Source organism: Gopherus flavomarginatus, chromosome 10 (assembly GCF_025201925.1).
Source record: "Gopherus flavomarginatus isolate rGopFla2 chromosome 10, rGopFla2.mat.asm, whole genome shotgun sequence".
Lineage (NCBI taxonomy): Eukaryota > Metazoa > Chordata > Testudines > Testudinidae > Gopherus > Gopherus flavomarginatus.
Genome location: NC_066626.1, coordinates 63900198 through 63917021, shown reverse-complemented (window position 1 = coordinate 63917021; position 16824 = coordinate 63900198). Strand labels below are relative to the sequence as shown.

The window sequence follows — 16824 nt, the reverse complement described above, 5'->3', positions numbered from 1 at the left end:
TGGGTTTGGATGCAAACCCGATTGGATTGGAATTTGTGCAATTTTTTTTTTTTTAATTGTAATAGAAACCAGCTCTCCTCTTGACTGGATAGGCTCTGCAGGATTGATAGTAGTAGAAAGAAACAAATGCTTTTGTATTTTCGTTTGTTAGAAAATGGGACTGAGTACTTACAGGGAGCACAGAGTCACTTTTTGTGTTAGAAAAGCTTTTTCAGGTGGTGAAACTTATGTTTAGAAAAGCTGTGTTAGGTAACTTTTAGAGGTTTTAGAAAAATGTATTTTTTCTCGGTCTGAGTCTCAGCAGTTGGACTCCTAGTGCTAAGGGAATCTGTCTGAACAGATGGAGAGTTACAAAAATAATTCCAGTAAAATATGTGACATATAGACAGTGCATGTGTCATGATCTGTAATTCAGAGGTTTAATTGGCAAACTTTCAGGAAGAAATGCCATGTTTGTTTATGCCTTTGCCACTTCAAAATTATGCTTCTATAACAGCCATGCCCGATAAAATCTTTATATGATCCCATCATATGTTCTCCCTATATATAATTGCATATGTATATTGTGAATATTTATTTGTTGCTGTGTGGTCTGGAGATTACAGCAACAGACTAAATCAAGAGTTCTAAGTTCTATTTCCTATTTTGTCATTTGACTCCCTTAGTGACCTTGGTCAAGTCACAAACCGCTCTATGCCTTAGTTTCTTCATCTTTAAAATATGGATACTACTTCCCTAACATTGTAAAGTACTTTTTGATCTGAGGCTGGAAAAAAATTTAGATGTGCAAAATATTTTTACTTCATTTATTTTGATGTGTTTAATGTTAATCATTTATAGAATTTAATGTAGAGTACTAGTAAACATTTCATAGCATAGTATATTTAGCAAAAGTAATGTAGTCTTAGTAATATGAGACCTCACTATAAAACCCTGTAATTAATTATTTGTTTAGAAATGCAGCAAAATCACTGGGTTTTTTATGTGAGTTAACTGATTCGTTGCGCAGTGAAGTGAAAACTATAAGCAACTTTTTTTTTAGTAGCTTCCAAATTTAAAAATGCAAGTCTTCTGTGTCCAAAATATACAGTAACACCACTCAAGTAAAAGCAGTTTGTGGTAAAATTCGTGGATTGTGGTCTCTGTGGCTCTTTATAAAGATAGACAATTAAAATAAATTCTTACATGAAACCATTTGCTTTATTCTAGGGCCAACTTCCTAACTGCACAAAACCAAACAACCTTGCCCCATCCCCAAGGCTCCCCCCACACTCACTCCATCCCCCCTCTTTCTGTCGCTTGCTCTCCCCCACCCGCACTCAACTCACTCACTCATTTTCACCAGGCTATCTGTAAATGAGGATCTTAGCCTCACTTGAGTATTAGGGAATAATCCAGCTTCCTCTGATGCAAGGCACTATATAAGAGTTAAATATTATGCTTTTTCTTACTGTGTCTTTTCTTAAAAATAAAACACTGAGCATATCATTTCTAATTGCCATGAAGCATAATGGACAGTTTTTTTATTTTTTTTCCAGCTACTTTTGCCTAATGTGCAGCATTCTTTGACACTGGCTTAGATTTTAATTTTTTATTATTTGATTTTGTGCCTTAAATATTCACTTGTCTTCAAGTAATGATTGCTCTAATGATTGTTCAGACAATAAGACCATGGTAAATTTAGAGCATTTTCAACTACTGCTTGATAGAACAATTTGCTTAGAAAATGTTTTAATAATGATATTAAAAGTTTCAATAGCTCAGCTCATCTTTAGAAATCATGCTATCTTCCTTTTAAGTGATCTATAAGGATTTTATTTGTTAATGGAAATAAAATATTCTACAGAAGACCAATCCCTGTATTTTAAAAAATCGGCAACCTATTATCTCACTAGCTGTGTTTTTTGGTCACTTTCCTAATTTTCAGTAAATAAAGCATGAGTTGCACAATGAACTAATTTCTAACAATAGCCTTCCACTTTTTGTTTTGTAGCAGTAGCTCCACCACCAGGTGGAGGAGTAGTAATGATGCAGTTAAATATACCCAACAATCCTCAGCCTCCAACCCATTCACCTCCTCAGTGGAAACAAAATAAATATTATTGTGACCATCAAAGAGGACAGAAATCCACCGAGTTTAGCACTTTAGACAGTGCCACACAGGTATGATTTGTTTTTTATTTTTCCCCTGAGATCATTTGTACTATGGCTCTTATATTTAAGAAGAGATAATTCATTTCTAGAGAGGAACAAAATAAATCCAGTGCTTGTCAAACAGTAATGTCAAACATATTAATGTTGTTGTATCCAGGATTTGAATATTCAAGTAAATAAATTTAAAATCACTGACTTCTCAGGAACCAATATATTTGTGTCATGTTTACTCTAGTTACAGCAAAGTCCTCAACTAAACAGTCCTGCCACCTCACCAGCCCAGTCACCAGCACCAGTTCAACTATCAAACATGAAAAACCTCCGTCCCACATTAACACCTCTTTCTATTGTGTCCCAATTTTCTAGATCTTTTGTCCCTGGACAAGGTAAGACTTTTAGCTAACAGAAATATATATAAAAAATACATGACTATTTCATTCTTTTTTCAATTTTCATCAGTTTTGAGGGCAAATTGTGATTGATTTTAATATTTTTGCCAGTGTGTTCAAAAATGTATTCTTTGCATTATATAGAAAAATAACTTTATGCTTCTATACCCTCCTTCGCCCCAAATAAAATAAAAAAGCCATGAACTTCATGCTAGTAATGGGGGCTTTCAGAACCATGCAGCTCCTTCATAAATAACTTTTAGCACTAAGGGATTGTAAATTTGGGATATATTTTAATTAAAACAAAACAAATTAGTTTTAGATTGAAACCGCAAACCTTAAATATACTGTCACAATGGATGTTATTTTTATGGATAGAAAAGTTTGGTCAGTCCTGTATGCCTACCCATAGCACTAGGTGGGCATGACATGGTACATGGGAAGGGGAAGTAGAAATGTAGGATAAGATAAACTGCCTTTTCACCAGACTCTTCATTCTTCATCCTCAGTCCATTGATTAATCCACTGATCAAGCCACTACTTACTGTAAACTCTTTGGATCAAAGACCGTTATGTTTGTACACTGCCCAGAACAATGAGACAGGAGCCTCTAGACACGACCACAGTAATGTTACTAATAATCGATATAGTGCTGTTAGGTAGTGACTTCCCATCATTATCATCAATGGGCCAGAAAGTAGAGTCTCCTGCCATCTCTATCCTTTTGGGCCTGCCATGCTCTCACAATTAATATTTTCTCAGAGAAACTCCTTGTAAAAGACTAAGAGCAGAACCTGCTGCCATCATCTTAATGGAAGAGCAACGAGTAGGAAGTTTTCACTGATTAGAGACATGACTGTTCTTCTGTCATGACAAGACAGTTGATTCACAGTGTTCAAATAACAGTTGATTCACAGTGTTCAAAGTCCAGATTAGTGAGCCAGTGAATAGCACATAACAACTGATTAGTTAGCTAAAAAGCTGATCATCTGATTAGTTGCTGCTACTTGTCAGAAACTGAAGGTAGATGCAGCTCTAGAATTCTAGAATAATGGGTGTGATATGTGGAAAAAGTTTGCAGGCAGAAAAATAAATTCTTTATTGCCTCACTTTTTTCAGAAATAAATCGTATTTATTTTTGAACATACTCTCTACATTGGCTACATTCCCTAATAAATTGCATGTATTCACTAACTTTTGCATAATTGTTAGACTTCCCATTGTCAATTGTGTCTCAACTTCCTTAGCCCCTTTTCATAATTTTTAAAGATTTCAATTCAATCACCTTATGGACCCCTCAAGTGGATGGGAATTTCAAGATATGGGTGGCATTGGGCCAGGGTGGTGCTGTGCACATGCTATTTGAAACACTGCAATAAGTTTTAATCTTATTAAAACTCTTTAAGGAGATCTGAATCTAGATGAGACTATGGCAGAGAAACCAGGGGTCATAAGTGCTTCCTATAACTTTTAAAAAATGTATTTTTAAATTTAAGGAGCTCTTAGTCTGTGACTTCTGAACTTGATAGTTTGAGCTCAGTTGATTATTTCCCCATATCTGGTGAATTCTTAAACTGCTTTTTCACTCTCTTAAGAAGCCAACCCTTGTATTTTTATTTTTTCTGGTAATAACTACATTACAATTATTTCCATTCATTCTACGTTGTGTACCATATTTGTGAGATGTAGACTGTTAAAAGCATTTAGAGTTTTTATATTAAAACAAGAAAAAGTATTAAGACTATTTTTCTCATCTTCAGGAGATGCCAGATACCCATTGCTCGGCCAGCCACTGCAATATAACCCTCCACCCTCATTACATGGACATGTAACAGGCCAACAGGTATGAACAAGTGCCAACTCCTGGGCATGTCTACACCATGTTAGTCTGTACCACTTGGCTGTAAATTCTAATGGAGTGGATTTCATCTCGTGGTCTGTGGACCCTGGGGGTTCGCAGACTGTGTCTAAGGCAGGGGTTCTCAAACTGGGGGTCGGGACGAGGTCATTACATGAGGGGTCTCGAGCTATCAGCCTCCACCCCAAGCCCCGCTTTGCCTCCAGCATTTATTATGGTGTTAAATGTATTAAAGAGTGTTTTTCATTTATAAGGGGGAGGTCACACTCAGAGGCTTGCTATGTGAAAGGAGTCACCAGTGCAAAAGTTTGAGAACCACTGGTCTAAGGGGTCTGCAAAAGGTGGTCATTCCCATAGAATAGTAGTTTTCAACCTATGGTCTGTGGGGGAGATGGGGTCAGGGTGCAAGGGCTTGCTCTGCCAGCCCGGTGCTCCAGCCAGGGAGCAAGGTGGGGATGCAGGGGCTTATTCTGCCTGCCTGCCTGGTGCTCCATTTTTTTCAGGGCCCCTGGGACCAGGCCCCTTTGGCCCAGTGGCTAATCTGCCACTGTCATTATACTGTATTAAAACAATGCATATAATACCTATTATCATGGTGTACATTACACCTAATATATATGTATTGGCTAACATGCTACTTTCATCTTTCCCTCCTATTTGCCCTCATACCAGGGACTGAACATGCTTTTGTGCAATGATGCTAGGCCCCAGGAATGACAGTGGACCCAGAAATCTGTGCCTCTTCTATACTGTCATAGTGTAGCATACTAACTACAGTGCTGGCAGACAGTGGTTCATAACTTGTGACCCTTGTTACCTGTAACTCTTGTTTGATTACATTTGTAATATTAAAAGTTACATTCTAACCATGTGATGTTTGTCTGAGCTCAGTGTCAACCTGGACACAGACATGGAAACAGAGGAAGGAAACCAGCTAAGAAGGCCGCTTCAGCAGATCTTGGTGCAGGGGAACCAGGTATGTAACTGTTGGGTGACGCTGCACTCTGAGAGAACTGCTGAATCAAAAACAGAAGCAGTGAGAGAGCATTATTCTCATTTATTTATGTATTATTCAGACCTGTGTAGGGGAATGGGACTGTGACATCTGATGCAGAATTAGATACATGACAGAGAGGACTGGGTATTAATGGGTGTCTACACATGGGATGCTGGAGAGTAGGAGTTGCCTATGTTGGTGTTGTGTATGTGTGTAGGAAAGTCAGAGGGGTCTCAGCAGAGAGGAGGTAGTCTGGGGTCATAGCCTTTGTCACTGTTGAAATTCCTGTCTATAAGGGTGTAATGTCTGGAAAATATCTGTATGTAGAGTGCAGCAAAGTAGTGTGCATGGATGTTGTGAGGGTGAGTGTCTGTAGGAGTTGGTTACATGGGATCTCTTGAAGGGGTAGCAGTATGGAAGGTGCTTGTAGGGGGTACAACAATGTCAATGGATATCTGGTTGGAAGCATGGGGGGTTGCCTGAAGGGTTTGCAGAAAAATGGATGTCTGTGTGATGGATTTGTCTGTATGTGAGACTTGCAGCAGAATAGGAGTGTCTGGGGCAGCTGCAGATGTGCCAAAGGGAAATGGAGCTCCCAAGTATGAAAGTTGGTACAATTAATGAGTGAGATAAAGTAGGAGAGGGAGGAATGAATAGTATAAAAGGGAAGGACAGTGAAATGTGAATCAAAGGTAGATAAGAATGAACAGTAACTGAGCAAAGAGGGAGACAGCAAACACAGGAAAAGATGGGAATGGAGGGAAAGAAGAAACTATTAATCAAAAGCAAATAGAGAGGAAGAGAGAACCAGAGTAAACAATAGATAGAGAAAAACATAGAAAAGATAAGGGAAAAGAAAACCAAGGGAGACATAGTAAGTCAAATTATTTAATGTAAAAGTTAATAACAAAATATTTGTAAATTACATGTTTAATATAATACAAAATTCTTCCATAACTACCCTTAGCTTACCAGAACTATGAATGTAATACATGAACTAAAATCATTCCTGATTTACTTTGTTTTTTCCTGACGTAAATCAAAACACTGCATTTGTTGCCAATAAATATGATGGATGGAACAAAGGTACAACCTCTCTCCACTGTGCAGACCATAGGCAACAAGTGCCACCCAATAAATGGGGAAGGCCATGGCCAGAATGCTAGGACTGTGTTCCGTGGACTGATCAAAATCTATTTCTTTGTTGGCTTGCTAGCTAGGCCCTGAAAGGAGATTTGGGGGAGAGTTCATTTTGACTGGATAAGATCAGGTGCATAAGGGGGAAACTAACATCCTCCTCCCCCAGTTGGCATTATTTGCTCTTTGACAACATATATAGAACTAGTTCTGACTGACACCTTGAACAAGTCATTTAAGCTCCTCAGTTTGTTTATATGTGAAACGGGTGCTATGAGGTTTAATTTTTATAAATCGTTTTGAAATCTTCAGATAAATGATTTTATTGTGATGGCAAAGAATTATGTTTTGAGTATCACCCCCAACTCTTTGTGTATCAGTGAATACTAAAGGGAGCTGGGTTGCTTTCCTTAGGAAGTCTCTGCCATGAGACCAGATAGCCAGAGCTGAGTTTTCCTGTAACTTTTACATTGCTGTGAGTGAAGCAAGTCACAGTTCTCACTATCCCACATTTTTATTGCAACTATATTTTTTTATCCCATTAATAGATCATCTAAGTGTTAATCTTAAGTCCTCAGTTCTGATGCAGAACTAGGGTAAGAGCTTATCTGCATGAACATTTAGTTAGCAGCAAGCTGAGGTGTGAATCTGCCCTGCACTAACTGTCCTTAGGGAGCCTGCTGACGCACACGAACAGTTACTGTGTTTTGGTCTGTCCTACTTTGAAACGGCAGGGTATGCATCAGCAGGGTCCCTATGGGCAGCAACGTGGAATAGTCTCACACCCCAGTTTGCTGCAAACTAAATGTTCATATAAGACAAACCCGTATTAATTATTCAGCGCCTTGTACTGTCTTTTAGCCTGAGTGCTTAACTCCAGTTGAACGCACTTGGAACTTTAGTAGTTTTGATGTTCAGTGCCACAGAGATTTTTTTAAAATATAGGAGAAGCAGAATGTATGTTTGAACAGAGTTAATTTCACATCTAATGTAAGGTCACTATTTTATGTAAGATTGAATCCTTGTTAAATGTAATGACGAGTTTTAATTCTACATATTTCTTGTTTTAGTTGTTGGAAAAGTCTTAGAAATTACTGAACTGCCAGAAGGAATAACTCGTATGGAAGCTGAAAAACTATTTGGAGAACTTTTTAAAGTTGGTGCCAAGATTCGGTGGCTAAGGAATCCCCAGTGTCTACAGACACAACAGCAACACCAACACCGTTACTGTGGCAGCGGAGATAGTAATGTGAACACTGAACCCTCCAAACCTAGTGACTTGGCCTCCACATATACAGTTCTAGCTACGTTCCCTACGATGTCAGCAGCCCAAAATGCACTGAAGAAACAAAGTAACTCAGCTAACAAGTTTAGGCTGAGAACAAGCAAGAAGCACTATGAGTTTCATATTCTGGAAAGGGCTAGTTCTCAGTAGCAGATACATTGTTGGACATTCAGCCTTTATTAGTTCCATGTCCTTCTCTTCTCTACTTGATTGGCTTGATGTTAGGGGGTTTCGGTTCTCTTCATAGAGACTCCTGGGATGTGTTCTCATATGACATTATAGCCTTGGAAGAATAACCCAGTGATCCACAAGAAGAAGAAGAAAAACAGACATAAAGTTAATCCCAGACAACTGTAAGAATCCATTCTGACAAGACAGAGAGAGGCAGCTTTCTATGAGGAATGCTGTTAAAATGCCCCTTACTTTTATAGTAGTTTTGTTTTATATTTCTGAATTCTTGTATCAGATCCAAATCTCTATTGTACAGCAAACCTTGTTCATAATGAATACCCATATTCAGATCTGTATTTTCTAATCCCTTTTCACAGCCAGCACACAGCTATCCATTTTAGGGCTTGGGGTGGAATGGGGTGAGGGGAGGAAGAATAATTATTAAGAAATTACACTGTTTTTTAGCCAACTACGCAAAAATCTTCAGTTAACAAATTTCTCTTCCCTGGGTTCTTTTTCAAATAAAGCAGTTTCAATAACTTCTAAACTCCATACACAGTCCTTTCAAGATTTACTCAGTGTGAAAGATAATTACAAATAAATTATATTCTTGAACTCATTCCTAATCAAACGGGTTAGCATAAGTATTTAAGTGGAATATGAATATGTCTAAACTACAAATGTTTGTTGAAGCCAATTTGTTTTTAGTAAAAGGGTGAAGACACTAAAATGTATCTTCCCCAAATGACAAAATGTTTGCACTTTGTGTTTCCACCGGTATAAATCTTTTTCTTTCTTTGCACTCTAGGATAATTGTGTTAAATAAGTGCTGGACCCTTCTTAAGTCATTTAAATATGTTTTCATCATTTGCAGAGGATCACTGGACATCAGAAGTTTCATTGCACATACAAACAAAATCTTTTCAATTTCTGTGTAATTTGCAAGGCTGTACAATGTGTGCTGATGCAAGCAAGCCTTTTTTCAGTTCAAGAAAATAAATGTTTACAAATACAAACTTTTTTCAGTGCATTTGTTTAAACTATAGGACTGTTTAAAACCTAAGTGAATCCTTATTATGCCACTTTGCAAGTTTTCCTCATATTTAGGGAACAGAGTTTAACAGAACTTAGCTTACAACTTGCCTAACAAGAGCCAGACCAAAAAAATTACCTTTTGTCCAAATCTACTCGCCTCTCTTAAGACTTGGTGCATACCTTAGAAAGCAAATCTTACAGCATTGCACATACTTTATATATAATCACTGTTCTTTTAGTTTTTGGATATAGGTATGTGCTGCTATCACAAGTAAATTATAGAAGAGGAAGGCTTTAAGTGGGAATTTAAATGAGGATATGATGATGGGTTTATGAATGATGCAGACAGGAACTTTTTTTATGATTTTGGGAAGGGGTGCCAGGGGACACAGTTGGCCGAGTAAATAGAAAGCTGGTTACAGCCTTGTCCATAAAAGAAGCTACCGCTTCACAGTAGTATTTTTCTAATGAATAAATGTGCCTGACAAAGCCTTGCAGCATTTCCACATAGATTTTATAATCACAAATTAAAACTTAAACTGACAGTGTCAAGTCAAGACATGTCAAAAACTAGCAAATAAAATTTAAATCCCACCCCTTGCATACTAATACTGAGACTACCCACAAGAGGTCAGATTCATTTAGGTAGAAGATCATGGCAGCGTATTCGAAGATTCTGCTTATGGCCTCCAAGTATCTGCCAAACTGGATAGGCAAGTTTTCCCACATTGCAGTAAAAATTGGCCTTTAGAACAGGATCAGATAAAATTTAACTTGAATCTAACCTGTTTCTCTGAAAGTGTGTTTTATTGACATTTCTTGAGAGAGCCCAAGCGGTCATGATGTCCAAACCCTACTTACTTCTCCTGTAAAGAGAGATTCAAAAGAGAAGTAAGCCATAGGAAGAGCAGCGGACCTGCTTAGTGGTTTGTGGCTAAGCTCAGCAAAGGAGGAAGGTCAACACCATACCCTCCAGGATGCCGCAAGATATAGCGGGTCTTTAGGACGTTCAGCTGCGTCACTGGGTTTCTACAACACGGAGGCTTGCAAATTTAAGTTTCAAGGCATGGATCATGCATTGGTGTGCACATGGGAACTTAATTCTGTCAAACTGAGAGAAGAATTAATTGAGCTTGAGGTATAAAATGGGATGCTTATTCACCCAACCTATAAACCAAACATCTGTACCCAAAATGGAATAATGAATTGTTAGCTTTCACTTTCTTGTACTCAAGTATTGCTTAAAATGTCACATTGACCATGTAGATTGTTTTGAGCAGTCTGCTGTTTGCTGTAATTAATCTTGTGGGAACTTGTTTGGTTGTAGGCTTGTTTTGTTCTCCATATGTGTTGTGGACTTATGCACAGGAGATAGTCTCTCTTCATAATTAAAACTGCAGCCAATTTCCATTATAAAGTCCAGTTTTAGCTGTAATTAGAAAATCAGTTTGGCCTGGAAAATGTTGCATTTCATCCTAAAACCAAGGAGGATGTTTATGTAAAGTTTGAAGGAGATTGGTCAAATCACTTTTCCATTACATGTAATTAAAAATCACCCTAATCTGAAATTTTTATTTTAGTCTGTTTCTTAAGTCTCTTCATCATTTCTTGTGCCAACCTTGTCAATGTTCCCCCAGTTAAATCTCCCCGAAAGCTGATGTTCTGGTTATAGCTGAAGGAAATCCTTCACAATTAATGTTTTTGTTCTGGATAGTTATGTCATTGCTTTCAGTGCAGGTATGGGCTGTAGGATTATAGACCCATATTAGATTTGGATGAACTATGGTTTTAAATTATGCTAGGGTATTAGCATGCGCAATAGACTCAAAGCATGTGACCAAGACAAATGAGATAATGAGAGAGAAGAACTGATTAAATTGTAATGAACCTTCAAATTACCAGTGTTGTTTTATTTAAAGTTTGGGCTGAAGTAATAGAAATAAAAAGATGGTTAACTGGGTACGAGGTATAGTAAATATAAGGAACTGATTCATCTGGTCTTATGTAAGGTCTGATAATTAGCAATGATACCACTTGTTTATCAAGAGGTATAACCACATAAACTCTTAAAGGTTTCACTGCTAATACCTGCCTGACCATGTTGGAGCCAAACACTATGGGTCTAAACTCCCCCGTGTTTAGCCAATTTGTAAGCATCTTCATAAAATGCTTACTAAAGTTTTGTTACTATTTGGGTGTAGTAAATTGCTTATTATTGAGGTTTTTTTAGACATTTTAGAACAATTGTATCCATACCATTCAGCACAGGGATTGAACAAAAGTTAAGTTAGTGTTGTGGTAATACTCTGCATAAATAATTGTAATTCCAGCATTGGCCCAATCCCTCTTGACATCAATGGGAGGTTTTTGCCAAGTGAAAATCTTGGTGGTAATGCCTGATCTTAGTGACTAGTGATTTTTGATGGCCTTGATTTTTGACTGCCCAGCTTTTGAAGTCTTTTTAAAGGGTCTGATGTTCATCACTTTCTGAAAATCAAGTTGTTTTAAGGTCTCATATTGGACATCCAAAATTGCTAGTTAGTTTTGAAAATTTTGATCTTTGCGTGAATTTTACCCTCTACTGGCTGAGTGAAAAATTAGAAAGATTATAATGGTCCTTCTGTAGTTCATAGGGATCTTCTTTTACTTCAAGCAGTAGACCTCTGAGTGTTTAGAGTTGTTGGAGTTAGTCTAGTCTTGGCTCTGTAGATTTGTGGTTTATGATGGAGAGGTGGTAGTCTCCTAGTAATTAAAGGCTTATTTTGATCTTTCTTGTAACTCCTTGATTTTTCTGGTCATGTTTATTATTAAAGCTCTTTGGGTTGGGGATTTGTTCTTACTTTGCTGCAAGAAATACCCAAAAAGCATGAAAGTGCTCAGTTTGGTCCTAGAAGACAAATTCGTTTTAATTTTTCTCCTTTTTAAAACAGTTCCGTTAATGCTATTTTCCCCCCCTTGAGCCCACCAGAATCGCATGCAACAGTAACAAATTGTTCCTGTAATTTTGAAGAAAGTTTGAAGGTCAAATGAGACCATTGCTGCAAACTTGAGTGACATAGGAAAAGCTGCAGGTTGCTGATAACATGTGCTCAAAAACTGGTCTAAAAGTGTTCTCAGCCCAACAAGGTCGCCTGTAATGCTTAATGTCAGTTTATTTTTAACTGTATGGTGCAGTGGTTTTCAACCTGTGGCCTGCTACCCTTGGGAATCTGCAGACTGTCTATGATTTCCAAAGGGGTCTACATATGAATAAAAGTTAAAAACACCCGCGATGGTGCAGTTGGGGTACATAGAATTTTACAGCCCCAAGGCACGTTCCCTTATTGCAGGGGTTAGACTCTGAATTACACACACAACACCATGCATAGTGTCAGCACCCCTTGCTGATAGCCCTGGCCGTAGTGAAAACATCCCACACCAGGCCCAGGGACCGTTTCCGCCTCTTACTCTGTGCCGTACAGCTGGTCCCAGCCCCTGCTGCCGGCCGCCGCCCAGCAGCTGCCGCAACCTGGAGCCACTTGTGGTGGGAGGGTGACTCGGCCGATCTCCGCGTGAGACAAGCCCGGCCCCTGGGGCATCGTGCCGGAGCCACCGGCCGTTTCCTCCCGTGTCCGCTCGGGGTCGCTGCCCCCCCGGCCGAGGATGGCTGCGAGCGGGACAGAGCTCTGGAGCAGGCCCCGCCCCGGGCTGGCCGGCAGCCCCATGAGCCCCCTTCCCTGAACGGGGCGCTGAGGGGGCACGGGGGGGGGCATCCTTCCCCGCAGGCACGGGGGGGCCGAGGGGGCGCAGGCTGTGGAGAAGGGCCATGTCCCCCGCGCGGCCGGACAGGGCTGTTCTCCCCCCTATGAGGGCGGAGCTGCCCAGGGCCGTCCCCCGCCCGCCGTTCTTGCCTAGACCCGGCGCCCCGGTGGCTTCTTCCCTACCGTAGTGAATCTGCCGCGCGCGCACCCGCGCTGCCTTATGTGTCACTCGCAACGGGGCAGGCGAGAGGAATGTGCAGGGGGGGAATCACAGCCAGGTTTACCATACCACCGCACTACTTAGGCAGCGCATGCGCCCTGCGGGAGTTGGGGGGCGGTTAGTCACCGTTTCAGAGTGAGGCTGCAGGTCTTGTGGCGCATGCGCATCGGTAGGGTGGGCGGCTGGGGGCTCGGGATCAGGGGGCAGCATGCTGTGGTTCCGCGGCACCATTCCGGCCGCCATTGCCGCCGCCAAGCAACAGGGCTCGGTCTTCGTGGTGTTCGTGTCAGGTACAACCGGCTGGGGGAGCGGGGCCCGGCCGTAGTCCCCGGGGCAGCCCCTTTGCTGACAGCGCCTGTTGCCCCGGGAGCTCCCTAGTCCGCCCCTCTAGAACCGCCTGTGCAGCCCCAGGCAGGCCCCAAGCCTCCTGTACCCTCTCCTGACCCCATAGTCCCCTGTGCTGCGCCCGCCAGCCCCCCCCCCCCCCATTGCCTGGCCCCATAGTCCTCCATACCAACGTCAGCCTGTGCGTGGTCCGCGGACCCCTGGGGTCTGCAGACTGTTTAAAGGATCCACAAGGGCCGTCGTTACCGTATAGCAGTGGTGTTAAACCTCTGGGCTGCGGACCCCTGTGGGGTCTACAAACTATGTCTAAGATTTCCAGCAGCTCCCGTTGTCCTGGAGCGGGGAACCGTGGCCAGCAGAACCTGCGGACTTGGCAGGTAAACAAACCAGCCCAGCCTGCCAAGGGCTTTCCCTGCACAAGCAACGGGACAAGTTTGGGAACCACTGTTCTGTATTATATGTGATGCCCCGGGTAGGTCCCAAGCTCCCTGTACCATCACCTGACCCTGTAGTCCCCTGTATCACCACCTCTGCTGCCCCAGGCAGCCCCTAAGCCCCCATACTGTCACCTGACCCTCTAGTTCTCTGTACCAGCCTCTGCTGTCCCAGGCAGGCCCCAAGCCTGCTGTACTGTAGCCTGACCCCATTGGCCCCATACCACCCCGACTCTGTAGTTTCCTATACTGCCTTTATATACCCCTTTGTGCTGCCTCATGCAGTTTCTAGATTTTCTATAATTTATATGCTCCTCTTTAGCCCCCTGTACTACCCCATACTGTTCCCAGGTCTCCTATAATGCTCAGTGCTGTGATATGTTCTCTCTACCACTTTAAGCAGTCACCATGTCACCTTACATTCTCTGTAGTGCACAGCGCAGACTCTACACCCCTATACTGCTTCATGGAGTCCCTGGGCCCCTATAAAGCTGTCTGTACTTTTAACTATACCAGCCTGCAGCCTCTGTACTCCCAAGTGCAGTTTCCTGGTTCTGTTTTTGCAATGCCATCAATAGCTCTTTTACAACTGCTTGCCCCTTTATGCAGCGGTCTCTATTGCTAGTCACAGCACACACAATTCTCTCTGTGCTGTCATGCCAGTGCTACAGCATTCCCTGGTTCTCCATGCTCTGCTCGCTTCCAAACTTCGCCTATAGATACGTCAACCTTTATGCTGTCCCTCTCTCCTATCCTAGTCCCCTATATAATTCTGCATACACTCTTCATAACATCTATAACTTTTTATATTGTTCCTGTGCAGTCTGCATGCTCTTTTGAGTTCTCTGTACAGAAGCTGTGAATGAGGAACAGGGGATGGATCGCTCAATGATTACCTGTTCTATTCATTCTCTTTGGAGTACCTGGCACTGTCCACTGTCGGAAGACAGGATACTGGGCTACATGGACCTTTGGTCTGACCCAGTAGGGCCATTCTTAAGTTCTTACCTTAAACTTTGGGTACATACAGCTCTCTCATTACCACCATTACACATGCACACATTGTGTATACTGCTTTACAGTCTAGAAAGTGTAAGAAATTGGGAGGAGATGGTTAGGTTCTTATTTTTTTACTTTGTCTCCATTGTATTTGTTTCTGAATGATCTTTTTATTTTGATGACTTATACACCTTTACTCTGATGTAATGCGAACTGATATATATTCAAATTCAAATTCAGATATAATGCAGTAAAGCCATGCTCCCGGGTGGGGGTGGGGCGGCGCACTCCAGCGGAGCAAAGCAAGTTCAATATAATGCGGTTTCACTTACAACACGGTAAGATTTTTTGGCTCCCGAGGACAGCGTTATATCAGGGTAAAGGTGTAGTTTAAATACTTGTGGCTTGAAGGCCTCTGAACATCTCATACAAAAAATTAGCTAAAACTAACCAACCACCACTGCCCAGAACAAATCCTACTACTAGGACTTTAAAAAAAAACATGGGATGCACCTACGTTCCGCAGATAAAGTCACAAAAGACAATTTAAATAGGAAGTAACCATTTTTAGGTCTTGGCTGGCATAGTGCTCTTTATTCTGCATCCCCCACTGGGAGGTAGCTATGGATAATGAATGTGGTGGCTAAAAAGTGGGATTGGCTCAACCCAGTTATTTTATACCTCTCATGTTATAGAGTGGGATGTGGTATTGTTTCTAAGCTGTGAGGGAGCTGTCTGTGGAATTCAGTGTTCTAAATTGACAAGACATCTTTTTAATGAAGTTTCTTTTATAGCAAAAATCCCAAAATGTTTTACAGATTTAGATACACAGCAAGTGGTTCCTCCCTTGGCTCTATAGTTAGGGATGCAGTTATCATGGGTATATTATGTAAGATCACATGGAAAGGTAATTAGTAAAAAACAGGAAACCTTCTGACATACACATTTGGCAACTTTTGACAATTTACCTATGAGACATAATGTTGTGACTTGAGTGAAGACTGATTTATTTTCCTGCTTGTGGCTAAGAAGTTTCCATTAACTTCATGGACATTTCAGCCATTTCAAGGTGCTTCTTGATAGTATTAAATGTATTAACTTTTTATTTCTAATGTAGTCCTGTCAAGTGTAACAGGATATCACTTACCACTTGTCACGGAGTGTGGGGGAGTCCGGTCCTGCACCCCTCTTCCTGGGACCCACAGTGTCTCTCAGCCAGCCAGTAAAACAGAAAGTTTATTGGACAATAGGAATGCAGGTTACAGCAGAGCTTGTTGGCACAGTCAGGACCCCTCAATCGAGTCCTGGGGGTTCAGGGTGCTTGGATCCCAGCTTAGGATACCCTGAATTCCCCCCCACCCAGCCCAAAACCGAAACTGACTTAACTCCTCTACAGCCGGCCCCTTCCTTTGTCCACCTTCCCGGGCAAAGGTGTTGACCCTGCTCCCTGGCTCAGGTTATAAGCTGAGCACTTGTCCTTCACCTAAAGTAATCCCCGGCTCTCCCATCCCCCACACAGACAGTCCCTACGCCATCGCACCACTTATTTAGGTTTCCAGTTCAGTTCTGTTGCTCTTTGGTCTCTTTCCCCATTTATGTTCTAAATTCTAAAATGAAGAGCCAAATTTGAAGAATAATGGCCATAACTAGGCCAAATCCCACCTATTGGCTAATTTTGTTGAGATTAGGTAAAGTATTTCAGATAAACAGAAATTAATTTGTTTATTCTAGACAATAGGTGAAATTTGGTAAAGAATTGCATGAACTTTGGGGGGAGGGTGGCTTAACTTAATTTAGGTCTGTAGTTTAACATTTACCTAATTGTAACATTCTGTGAGGTAACATTTTTGTTCAAGTTGACAGCCCTGTTTATTAATTGTCTTTTGGGTTGAAATTTTTCATATTTGGACCTCATCCTACAGTTGACTCCATGTAGGCTGACCCCCAGACTTCCACTGGGCTCTGTCTTTGTGGAGGCCTTTGCAAGAGAGGAGCCTTGCTCTTGTCCTAGAAATGAGTGTATTGGGAAAAGTTTTGTAACTCAGTAAGCGCCAAGTGAA

General features: G+C 41.3%; 2 protein-coding genes across 17 annotated transcripts in view; both read left to right on the top strand.

Moving 5' to 3' along the window:
* Positions 1-9007, top strand: part of R3HDM1 (R3H domain containing 1) — a 144408-nt gene extending 135401 nt beyond the window's left edge. For all 14 annotated transcript variants that reach the window (XM_050915989.1, XM_050915996.1, XM_050915995.1 and 11 more), the window contains 5 exons: positions 1994-2163; positions 2390-2540; positions 4304-4386; positions 5293-5377; positions 7606-9007. In XM_050915989.1, coding sequence (XP_050771946.1) covers positions 1994-2163; positions 2390-2540; positions 4304-4386; positions 5293-5377; positions 7606-7970 — 854 coding nt within the window. In that variant the 3' untranslated portion in view covers positions 7971-9007. The remainder of the gene's footprint in view (positions 1-1993; positions 2164-2389; positions 2541-4303; positions 4387-5292; positions 5378-7605) is intronic.
* Positions 9008-13111: 4104 nt separating this feature from the next.
* The window catches only part of UBXN4 (UBX domain protein 4), a 36574-nt gene continuing 32861 nt past the window's right edge, over positions 13112-16824 (top strand). The window contains exon 1 of one of the 3 annotated variants that reach the window (XM_050916022.1): positions 13112-13276. In XM_050916022.1, coding sequence (XP_050771979.1) covers positions 13195-13276 — 82 coding nt within the window. In that variant the 5' untranslated portion in view covers positions 13112-13194. Of the gene's footprint in view, positions 13277-13586; positions 13709-16824 lie in introns of those variants that run through there. The other 2 variants (XM_050916026.1, XM_050916024.1) reach the window with 2 other exon arrangements.